General features: G+C 47.8%; 1 protein-coding gene across 3 annotated transcripts in view; it reads left to right on the top strand.

The window, feature by feature from the left end:
* The window catches only part of LOC133350092 (WD repeat-containing protein 64-like), a 48,439-nt gene that overhangs the window by 20,861 nt on the left and 15,502 nt on the right, over positions 1-12,076 (top strand). For all 3 annotated transcript variants that reach the window (XM_061564103.1, XM_061564104.1, XM_061564105.1), the window contains 12 exons: positions 448-539; positions 3,743-3,835; positions 4,601-4,646; positions 6,019-6,065; positions 6,556-6,673; positions 7,826-7,895; positions 8,055-8,289; positions 8,837-8,942; positions 10,151-10,305; positions 10,788-10,893; positions 11,118-11,221; positions 11,917-11,996. In XM_061564103.1, coding sequence (XP_061420087.1) covers positions 448-539; positions 3,743-3,835; positions 4,601-4,646; positions 6,019-6,065; positions 6,556-6,673; positions 7,826-7,895; positions 8,055-8,289; positions 8,837-8,942; positions 10,151-10,305; positions 10,788-10,893; positions 11,118-11,221; positions 11,917-11,996 — 1,252 coding nt within the window. The remainder of the gene's footprint in view (positions 1-447; positions 540-3,742; positions 3,836-4,600; positions 4,647-6,018; positions 6,066-6,555; positions 6,674-7,825; positions 7,896-8,054; positions 8,290-8,836; positions 8,943-10,150; positions 10,306-10,787; positions 10,894-11,117; positions 11,222-11,916; positions 11,997-12,076) is intronic.

Here is a 12,076-nt window from a genome sequence, read left to right as displayed (position 1 = left end):
AGTGAACTACAAACATAATTCACAAGAGGGCAAAGGTCTTTTTCTTGGAAATGGATGTCAACATCGTGACGCGTCATGCACGGCGTCAACTTCGGCACATTAGTTGGTGATGCTGCTGCTGCGTTGGTGCGCAAGCACAAATAGCGACAACAACGACTCAACGCGTTCCTCAATAACACTGCGTCAAATCACACAGAGTCTCTACCTCTCCAGCCTGTGTGCTGTGAAGAAGAGCCATTGCCTGAAACGTCACCTATTGTACACTTTTTATTTTGACAACTGTGCTTCCCATCCCCCTTTGCCTGGCTCTGCATTCAGCAAGCAACGCCACTCCCATTAGCCCTGTAGACGATGCTTGCTTCGCATTGGCTTTGTGCCACTATCACCTGAACTCCTGCCAGTGGCTGCAGTGCCGTGTTGACATTCCTTGTCTCATTTGTCAACCAGGAGGAACACAAACCGAGCAACCGAAGCAAACAGAAATGGGCCTCGGACTTCGCGTTGATGCCCCAGTACAACAAGTTCATTATCGCCACTGGGTGCGTCTCCTCCGCACGCTTGTCGCCGCAGGCTCGTCGCGCAAAAAAACACGACATCGCAAACGGTCTCGGAGAGCTCCGACTTAGCTCATTACAATGTCGCCTTGCTGTGGTTGGACTTGGTAAACGATGAAGGGGACATTATTTGCATTCGTAGGGCGCTTGCTTACGCTCCTCAGCAACTCAAAGCGTCTTGCGTCTCTCATCTCAGCCCAACCATTCCACTGCCCGCTGCTGCAGCCGAGCCAAGGGGGTCCCCGAGTGCAGCTCCCCCCACGCGGCACTTCGTGTTGCCGGCCTGCACGCGGCCATTAGCCTGCGGGCAGGAGGCGACATTGCCACGTGCTCTGTCTAGAGATGATGGTAATGAGAAGTCTATGCTTTTAGCATCTCACTATCTTATCTTATTTTATATAGATTTGTATAGTGCTTTATTGCAATGTGCTTTACAATATTTGTCAAATTATATGATAGTGGTTACAATAAAGAGTGGGGTTATTAACACTGGTGGTGTAGCTATGGTGACAGTAAGGAGGGACAGGTGGGGGTGGTTAAGGAGGGATTTGGGTAGTGATAGGGGTTGGGGTAGTGATAGGGGTTGGGGTAGTGATAGGGGTAGCGGTAGGGATAGTGATAGGGGTAGTGATAGGGGTTGGGGTAGTAATAGGGTTTGGGGTAGTGAGAGGGGTTGAGGTAGACTTCATGTATATTTTCTACCTTGTTAGAGAAAGATACTGCATCTTTGATCGTATTAAATACACTCAATTAACCAGTGGGTTGTAGCACACAGCAACACTTTTCCTCACACGTGGTTTTCGTTGTTGCCCTGGCTATTGTGAGCCTCACTTTACAGCACTCTTCCTGCCGTTTATTTCAAATTGGCCGCTATGATGGCTGTAATCAGCAATAACTGAGGCTGTTAAAAATGTTTTACGGAAAAAAATGTTGTCTATGAACATTTTAATGTTACGTTCTAAAGTAGGAACTATGCACTTATTTATATTGAGCATTATCTTTAAAAATGTGCACCCATGCTTAATTCAGGCGACATTATTCACAAATATGCAACAAAGAGAGATATTGACTTAAAGCTTTCGTGACTGCAGGAATTCATGTTCTTTGGGTCTTTCAGTAAAGCGACGTAGATAGAAAGAGTAATAAAAATAATAACAACATCACGACGTTTCAATCGCAACACAAGCAATCGTCATCAGCAGCTCTCCCGCCAATTTTTTTCACCTGATGACGATTGCTTGTATTGCGATCGAAACGTCGCGATGTTGTTATGTTTTTTTTCTATCTACGTGGCTTTACTGAAAGACCCAAAGAATATAAATAAGAGATATATTTTGGTCTTATCTGTGCTGTGTGCCTTGTGAACACTGCATCTGTATCAATAGACAAACTGTGCCATTATGTAGCAATAATGGACTCAAACGCCACGCGTCACACACGAACCTGCCGCTTGGATGGACAAAGGAATAAAGAAAGTTAAACCGTTGTTTCAACTGCCGTGCCGAGAGATCGAATTCAACTGGTGACCTGTGGAGTGCAAGTCCCGAGTGCTAACCGTCACGCCACGTCAGCGCGATGATAGTGTCTAATCACGAGACACAAATGATGACCTCCAGAAGTGCCCATATTTCAAAAGGCATCGTCCGTCCCTCTGCTGCGCGTATGACGGATTCACGGCTGGAAGTGTGCAAATGAAATGACCTTGTCCACCTTGTTAATGGATTTCGCGCACGGTGACGAGAAACTGGAGGTGACATTTCACAGCATTAACGGAAGTGATGCTTGGTGAAATTGCTTGATTTTAGTTACTTAAGCCATTTTAATCGAGTGAGCCCTTCGAGGCAAGAATAAACAAATGTTCAAGGTAGACTGAACCTTCACAGAGCAGTGGCTTCTCTGCACAACAATTACCCCATCAATTTTCTCTAATTTCTATCGCAACAAATTCATATCAATTAACATAATCGCACATTAGTTAGCCACACTATAATCATGCAGATAAGTCAAGTAAACAATAACGGATAAATATTAATGCCCATAATTGTTATGCAGCTAATAATTATCTAATATTTTCTGTCCCAGGATGTACAACAATAATGAAAATGTTATTTATAACACAGTTTTGTTTTGGGTTAGATAATGTAAATATATAAATGTGTCGTTAAAACCCGCCACCACCCGACACAGCCAACTAGTAAGGGTTGTCACGTAATCAGAACGTGGCCAATTCGTCACTAGTACAGCACTAGTGTATAGTGTAGTGTATAGTTGTGTGTTGTATAGTGTAGTGTATAGTGTAGTGTATAGTGTAGTAAACTTGTACAGCACACTGGTGTGTTGGAGAGCCAAGCCACAACATTTACAATCTGAGTACGACGTTTCTCCAATAATTACAACTAGCTTCATCAGGTGACAGCCAGATATGTGAATGAAGTCGACCTGTTTCGTTCCTTATATAGTGGCGTAGATGTGGTGACCACGCAGCTGCGCTCTCGCACAATGTGGGGAGGGGGGGGGGGTTAATGAATGAACGTACATTACGCATGCGCATTGTGTGTATTAAAATAGCTGTACCAACGCTAATCCCTATTGAATTATGGTGGCCTGTATAGACATGCATTTAAACAATGTTTTATTTGATAATTCGCTTCCACGCAGCACTTAGTCGGTAGATATCCGAATGGTTAAAATATTTTTTATTTCTTTCAATTTTGATAGATTCTCCGATTAGTCTTGGCCAGTAATAGCTAGTTTTGCACAGAACTTCAACATTATCAAAATCAATTGAGTGTTCTTGTTGGCACGTGGTGTAATGGTCATCACTGGACTTGCAATCTAGAGGTGCATCAGGGCTCCTGAAAGGGGATGAACAGTGCTGAACAGCGGCTCGAGCAGGGAGACACGTCCACACCATCGCTCTGGCGACTCAAGGGTCAGTTTGCAGAGATGAACAGTTTAAATAAACACAGTGACACGTGTTGACAAAAAGCACTCAGCCTCTGTGCATTTTGTATAAACCATCAGCAGTTACCGAAAAACGGCATTGCGGTCCTCTTGTCGGTAGGTTAAATTGGAGTAATTGTGACTGACAAATGAGCAAATGTGACTGACATACTGACAGGCAAACCGAGGGAGACTCAATCGGTGATTTGAATGGGTTTAACGCGCAGTGTCCTCTAACCACGCAGGGACCGTGAGATTCAGCTGTACGAGGTGTCCACCTTCGAGCCCTACTGCCAGATCAATGCTTTGGAGACGGTCCCCCTACGCATCAACTACAGGTAGGTTGGGCTCACAGCGACCGCATTTCTCCACCAGGTGAGGGGTGGAACGATGCATCCTCAGTTCATTGGTTAATATCATTTCCTGAGGTCACGATACAATACATGCTTTATCAGTTGGCGTGTGTAGCATTGATAATAATTCGATTTGTTCGGGTTGTAATTAGTGGGCCCACGTCACCCCTGCAGACAATTGAGGTGCTACCATTCACCACATTGTAAACAAAATAAAAAAATAATTATTCAATTGAATTGCAGCCCGGAATTGCATTGATTCATCGAATTGCTGGGGTGGTGGATTGTATCACCCTGAGTAACGAGAGTGCTCACCTCACAAGGTCCAGAGTTGAAACCCACTCAGGGGTGACTCAGCCCATCGTTATGGGCCACAGTAATAACCTGTTTAGTTGGTCAGGGTAAAAGTTCAAGCTACAGCTCTGTGATGTCCTTCTCACGCCACTGCAGGCGGAAGGGACTCCAGATTTGTCCGCTAAAGGACGCCACAGCCCCTCTAGAGGGTCTTATTGGAAAAGGTGGAATCAACCCGCACTTTGCCCTATCACACACGATCTGCCGATAAACTGTCTGGCGTACCAATTTATATTGCTGTGTGGACAGAGGTGAGGGCCATGTAAGAATGCTTCCCATAATTTCAAGTGGATATGATAGATGATTATGATAGATGGTTATGATATATGCAATGCTTTTTAACTGCTATTTAAACTTACACAAATCTAACACTTTAAAATCGTTTCTGTTTCCCAGTCACACGGGAGAAGACGAGTGCATGATTCTCTACGGAGATTCAGAGGTGCTGCTCGACAATCAACTTATAATTCTCAAATCAATTTGTGTTTGTTCTGTGCTTCGCAAGATATTCAATGCTTTACAGTGACCATATTAAACAAGAATTCGAAAGCAATTAATGAGCTGCAATGGTGAGATTCAGGATGTTTTTTTTAATCAACATTCAAATTGATACTGGTACACAGTGGAGCTTTGGTGCAGTGACTTACAAACATTCCTGCGAACCCGGCGACCTGAGTTGAATTGCCAGCCACGACCATTGTCAGTGGCGAGGGGCATCTGAACCACCGACCCCTTCCCCGACCCGCACTCACTAACGCGGCGAGGTGAGGTCAAACATCCCCCGACGACCGATATGGTGTGGGTGGCAATCATCCAACAGTGGAGTGATAAAGGCCTGTCAGTCTTGATTGACACAGGAAGCTATCCTTCATCGGGTTTTCACATTGTCACACATGCACATGTCGGCTGGAAGCCGGTGAAGCCGAGTGGGGTCCTTCTGCCTGTGCATGCTCAAGAGGCCCTCTACCTACATGTGGATCACACCTCTCATGTTCTAGTAATGCCCTTCAAGTAAATGTTCCGGGTGCTTAAGGGGCTTGAACTGTTGACCCTGTAGAAACGTGCTCGGTGGTGGGTATGTTACCCAGTCTGCCATGAGACCGATATGTACACGTGCGGCCCTTATCAAGCCACTGCTAAATCAAGGGCTTCCCTATGCCATGCAGGTTGTGGGAGTCACGTGACCAGATTTCACGTTGGTCACCGCAGGTTGGTTAAGGCAGGGAACATAGATGTGGGAGCATATGAGCACAGTGTAACAGTGAATTTTGTTGTAATGCCCTCCATGTAGCCCACAGCCTGTAACACCTGTTATGCATGGTGGTCACTACCCATGCTCACTCCTGTGTATCTTCTGATATCTGATGATATAAAAGCCTACACCAAAGTCGGATAAACAGAACAACGTGTGGGGAGATACGAGGAGAGCTGAGATATCTGAATATTTAAGCAATTTATTATTCTTCTGATGATCAGTTTGATGACGCAACTGTTCAGAACACGAAAATACTTGGAATTAAAAGTCTCACCTCTGTTCCAACGTGTGCCACTGGACGGGAGGCGATAGGCGTTGCTTGGTGACCTCATCGGCATCAGCCACGCTGGACATGGCTTGTAGGGGGTTTCCTGCCTTCAGGAGGCAAGATGCGGGGGTGACCACCATTTTAAAGGGGGCATCCAGTCATTGCCCCACAAAAAAGTAGAATACAATTTTTAGTCGACTAACCGACTTATTCAACGAATTTCCCCAGTTCTATGTATGAGTTTGTCATGTAACCTATCTCTAATACCGAACAGCATTTGTGTTGTTTCAGGGCTGTGTGAATATCTTGTTAATCTCATCAGTGGGGGAGACACTAAGGTGAGTAAATACAGCACCAATATTTCTTTCAATGCTACTTTTTGCATACCGTGTACCGGCTCGGTGGCTAGAGAATAAGAACTGTGGCCAATTATTATAGAATCAGGAATTTGTCTATTCCTTCGTTTGAGTCACGGGCTAGAAAACCAGACACGTGCCACGTTTCAACCTAAAAATACATAATCCCACACCATATCCCAACCTTCTTGTAAATAAGTCAACTAATATTGTGACATGTGGTTGGAGAGTTGGTTGGTTGCATGGTTGGTTAGATGCATGTTTGGAGTGGGCCTTACCTGGTAACATCGAAAATAGTTTTAAAAGTTTAATATGTCCATAGATGGTTGGGTGGTTGGTTAGATGGATGTTTGGATAGATGGGTAGTTCGTTGGTTGGTTCCCGGTGAAGAGCAACAGATGGTCAATGTGTGATGTTTGGATCTTGGGTGAAGGAGAGTGCAAGTCCCTTGACACTCGCTGTACTACGACAGGCTTTGGAAGAAGAATCCTCCAGTGGATGGAGTGCCCAGTATCACCCTGGAGAATGCCCTCCACCACTCCAACCTCACCTACATCCACTGGAAAGTGCACGACGACTGGGTGACAGAGGTGCACGACCGTCATCCCCTTCTGCACCATCGTCATCACCGTCAGTCATTCCCTTCCACTTTGCAATGAAGGCCTCTCAGTTACCACCAAATCTCATAATTGCTATCCATCGCCAAGTTCCTTCTGCTGCTAAATGAAAACCACCCCATGTACTTGCCATCCCTTACAGTCCCGTGATGCTAAAATCGATCTCCATCCTGCACGTGAGCTTAGATTATTGCTCCATCTCCGCAATGCACATGCTCTTTGGTGTGTTCCTTCCTTCGGCTGCCACTCTGTCGTTAGTGGCTGCTGGTCCATCGTTATCTCGAAACACGTCCTTCCCATAGGCCACTGGCTTGTCTTAACAGTCACTGTGGTATTCTTTGGGTCTTTCGGTAAAAGTCGTAATTTTTTGTTATTTTCTTTGAACCTATCTACGTGACTTTACCAAAAGACCCAAAGCATATGAATTCCTGCAGTCACGAAAGCTTGAAGTCAAGAGTCGCTTTGGTTTCTCTAATTTGTGGTGGTACTGTGATCCATGTGGTCCTCTTTCTGTCTCTCTTATTGGAATTTCCAGCATGCGTCTCTCCATTTTTCTTTGGATACTTTTTAGCTTTTGCTCCATATGCTTTGTCAATGTCGATGTTTCTGATCCTCATGCGTGGCAGATAATACGTGCTTATTGAAACTTTTCTTCTCGTGGTCTATTGCTATGGAATCATACACCGCTTACCGGTGTGTTTTTAAGTAGGACAACAGTTTGGCATGGTCTCGCTTTAACTCGTTTGCCGCTTGTTGCAGAGGTTCACGGTTCCAATTCCTCGGCCGCCCTGATTATGACCGCAGGTGGAATACTACTACTACGCACTCTGTGCTTCATGGTCGATGTTAAAGATACGCCGATGTAATTCGCACAAGTTGACCAGCGTGTCGCCTTGAGGGTCCAAACTTGCCAAATGTGAAAGTGGGACTATACACAGCAATCATTTCCCCCTATGGGCAGAATAATGTGCCAGGTCACTTTTGCAAATTAGGCTATCCTGGTCTCTTGAGTTCTCACCTGGTTAAACAAAATTAACGTGAGTTTGTTTGGCACGTGTGATGCAGCTTCACGTGTATTTATGTGTGCGCGTGTGTGTGCGTACGTATACGTGCGTGTCATCGCAGCTTAAGTATTACGAGTCCATCCGGGCAGTGATATCCTCCTCAAACCACGAAGGCACTGCACTTGTCATTGGTGAGTTTAACTGCTCGTATTATCGATATTAACGTAACGCATTTTCTCATTTTAATTCCAAGTAATCGTAAATTGCTGCATGCCGAGCGATGGCGACGCTGATGCGTGTCACAACGCGCCGTGCGCCGCGTGTTGGGCGCGTGTCGCCGCGTGACGAAGGGTGCACGACGGGCGCCACCAACCTGGAGGAGGAGCTCGTCAGGGACACGGCCGGGAACCTCCGCGCCAGGCGGCCGTGCGGCCTGGGGGCGGCACGACGCAGAGCGGCCACCGACCAGACGGTGTTCCGCGTTCACAAGGGCGTCAAGACGTTCTGCTTCAGCAAGGAGAGGAGCCTGGTGGTGACGGGCGGCATGGACCGCACCGTGCGCCTCTGGAACCCTTACGTGCCCGGGTAACCGTGCCTCGTCGCCACGGCGGCACTGAGCAGCGTAGAGGAGAGGGGGGTGGTGCACATTCGACAATGTTTCCCAGTGGTTTGACGGCTCGTGTGTAGGTGTTAGTGTTGGGATTCATGTTAACGTCACGAGTGGTAGCGGTAGAGTTGAACTCAAACATCATTCACACTGTACGGAGCCAACCGCGCTCATCGGAGGTGTGGGGGAAGGACAACAAACTAAACATAAAAAGCAGCTCTAAAGAAATGAGTTTTAAATCTCGATTTTAAAGTGTGTCGTTCCCGTGGCTTTATCATATCGGAAGGAAGAGCGTTTCAGATGGCCGCAGAAGCACATCTGAAAGTGCACGATGCAGTGACCGTCTTTGTCCAGTGGCTCGCTAAAAGCCACCGCTGCGAGGATGACCGGAGTTTTCTCCTTGACGAGAGTGTTGTCGGGGTCGTGTGGCTGGTAGGTTGATAAATGCTGAGCGCCGATTGGATGGTTAAATGCCTCGTGGATGAAGTGAATGTAACCGAGGCCGCGTGAATGTGCACATCCCAGGAGGCCCACGGGTGTACTGAGGGGCCACACGTCGCCCATCTGCTACCTGGCCATCTGTGAGGAGACGTCCCGCATCTTCTCGGTCGGCTCGGACAGAAACATCAAAGTGAGTTGGTGCCGTCCTGCGGTGGAGCAAAACGAGCGCCACCGGCGAGAGTAGAGCTTCACTATCGATAATCTTCAATGGTGGAGTCCACTCACATGTGCTGACATTTGACATCAATTGTTTTTGTGACTGCAATTACACAAGATCACCCTAGCTAAGACTCATGTTAGTTTTAGCTTGAGTTAAGGACCTGTTTAGGTTTCTGATATAAAGTTATTTTTCCTGAGAAACTCAGCACTGGATCAATTTTATCTGCAGCCATAAGTTTTGCGTTCAACGTACAGGATGATCAATTTATAGATACCCCACTATAATAATATGGAGGAATTTTACAAACAATGAGACTTAGGGTCCAAGTCCATACACATCTCCCACCAATCTCTATCCGTCATTCCCTCGTTGTTTGCGACAAGGGATACGTTCTGGAGATGCTCATGAATATCATATTTCGCGGATAATGATATTGGCCTTCGGAAACCTCTCTTAGAATGAATTACCTTAAATGAATACGTAAATAAGCTATTAAATACGTGGACATTTCCATAACAACGCAATTTTTTATTATAATAAACATAAAGTAAATAAAAATAAATCTTAAAGGATTAAATAACAGTCTATAAATTAACTTACCATAAATTATGGTGATGCTGTGCAGTAGAAGGAAGCAGTGAAGATGATGCTGAAAGACGATGACGACAATGATTGTGGTGATGATGATGATCGTTGTGATGTCTTTATTGCTCCTTCAGAGAAGTAGAGTTCCAGATGCGCTTCCCGGATAGCAAGTTCGTGAATAACGAGGGAATACCATACACTTATTACATTCGGGTAGAAGCTGGGTGACCTGGGGGCTGGAAGGGCCCATGGCAGATTAACAATAGAGAGAGGAGAGAAAGAGAGAAACACTGCGGCAGTATTCGGCGGCAAAGCAACAAGGGCCCAGCGCCAACAGTGAACCGGGGGGAGAGCCGGGGCAGCCAGGGCAGCACCAACGAGTTCCAGGGCTTCCTTGGGACGGGCGGGCGGGCGGTAGGGGGGTTTGGGGCCGTTGTCTCCAAGGGCAGCTGGGGCAGCGCTGGCGACAAACTGGACCCAAGATAAACGCGGGAGGGGGCAGCGCTGAGGAGCGTGGGTGCGCAGGGGAGGTCGGGCAGGAGTCAACCTTGACTCTCCTCGCCCGCCGTGTTTGGCCGGCGTCTCCGGCTCAGGTGTGGGACGCCCAGGAGCAGACTTGCCTGTGCTCCGTGAGCCCCAAGATGAGCGGCCTGCGAGGGGACGTCTCCGCGTGCCACTACCTGCCGGCCGCCCGGGCCCTGTGCGTCGCCACCGAGGGCGGCGTGGCTCTTCTGTCCGTCCGCGACCGGTGAGCGAACGTGACGCGCGGGTTCCAGTTTCACGTTCATTTTGTGCTACCGGGTGAGAAGTCAAGAGGCCAGGAGTGACCTCAGGGGGCTTTGTCGCCATGGCTAAGGTGGCGCACGTGTGTGCCTTTTTATCTTTGTGCTGCTCCCACACACGCAGTGGGGAGCGGCAGCGCCACAGTTAGCGCGCTGCGCTATGAACCCGGTGGCACGAGTTCGATTCCCGCTCATGGCCAACACCAGTGACGATTATCTGAATCGGTCCTGGGCCTCCTCTAGGTTGACTCAGCCTCAAATGAGTACCTGGTGCAATGTGTAAACATCGCCAACTGGGGAGACAAAAACGGCCGGACGTAATGCTGGCCACCCACCCCCTCGTGTGCTGTGCCAGGCTGTTCAGGCAAGTGCTGTTCGGGAGAACAGCACTTGCCTGAACAGTCTGTTAAGGCTATACGGGGGATCTTTGCTTTTGTGCTGCTTCTAGGCTGCACATGGACGCCGGGGCGGCCACAAGTCACAGGGAGCCGGTGCGCTGCTGTCGGTACAGCGCTGAGTTCCGCCAAGTCGTGAGCTGCTCCGAGGACTCGGTGAGTTCCAGCCTCCACGAGGCATGGGCCAGCACCACATCAAATCACGGGTGCATTGTACATTTGGCATTCATGCCGTTCTTCTTCTTCTGTTGGTGGCTGGGGGGGGGGGGGGGGTGATGCTGTTAGTTGGTCGTGGCAATTGAGGGGATGATGGGATTGTTGGAGGATGTGAGGGGGGATGGTGGAGGTGTGCCGTGCGCGTGCCGCGCGCCGTTCGCAGGTAGGTGAAGCTGTGGGACTTGGACTCGGGCCTCCCCACGTTCGAGTTCTGCGGGGCGCACGGGGAGTCGGCCATCACCTGCATGGCCTTCGACTCGAGCGGCAGGAGGTGGGACTCCCTCCCCCCATCGCACAGCGTCAGCCCCTCCTGCTCCATCAGCCCCCACGAGAGATGAAAAAGGGATCATCATCAGCCAACCTCCGCTCAGTCTGAGACACCATCGTTGGATGCCAGTCATATGTCCACTCATACCATCCATACTACTTTGCATACCTGACCACCAATCAATTCCACCAAATGTTGATTGGCTCTGAAAATGGGAAGTGCTCCAGTGTCACGTGTTAGACGTGCACATCTCACACGTGTGTCTGTGTTGGTATGGGGGAAATATTCTTATTATCAACTTGCAAGTTTCTATGATATTTGAAGATGTATCCACATCATGTATTTACATAGTTGTTCCTCCACTGCATTTAAAGATGCTTATAGTATTAAAATGCTAAATAAATCCAAGTTATTTATGAAAAAAAATCCTCTTCTGTGCTCCTCTTGAAGAGACATTTTCTCCACTTGTGTGTACAGTATGATTGTTTTCATGGACACTAATACAGTACATTGTTCTGTATTGTGATCATTCATTAGTAAGTCAGGCATTACTTCATGGCTGATTCCTATTCACCAGAGGCCACTGTAGGACATACTGAGCAGTGCTGGTGGGAATTTTGTTGATGTTGCGAACTCAGCTACAGGTCTGCGAGATCAAGTGGGAGCTGTTGTGTTGACCGACTGTGTCCGGCGTGCAGGCTGATTACAGGCGGGCGAGATGGGTGTTTGAAAGTGTGGAACTACAACAACGGGCAGTGTTTGCGAACACTCAGGAAACGTAAGTCCCCATCACGTGGAACTGATCGAAATAAAAAATCACCATGCGCTTATCTTTCTGATTCTATTCAATTACGTATG

This window comes from Lethenteron reissneri, chromosome 32, assembly GCF_015708825.2.
Source record: "Lethenteron reissneri isolate LAM-NWPU_2019-01 chromosome 32, ASM1570882v1, whole genome shotgun sequence".
NCBI lineage: Eukaryota > Metazoa > Chordata > Hyperoartia > Petromyzontiformes > Petromyzontidae > Lethenteron > Lethenteron reissneri.
The sequence above is the reverse complement of the archived record's forward strand: the minus strand, read 5'-3'. Positions and strand labels throughout refer to the sequence as shown.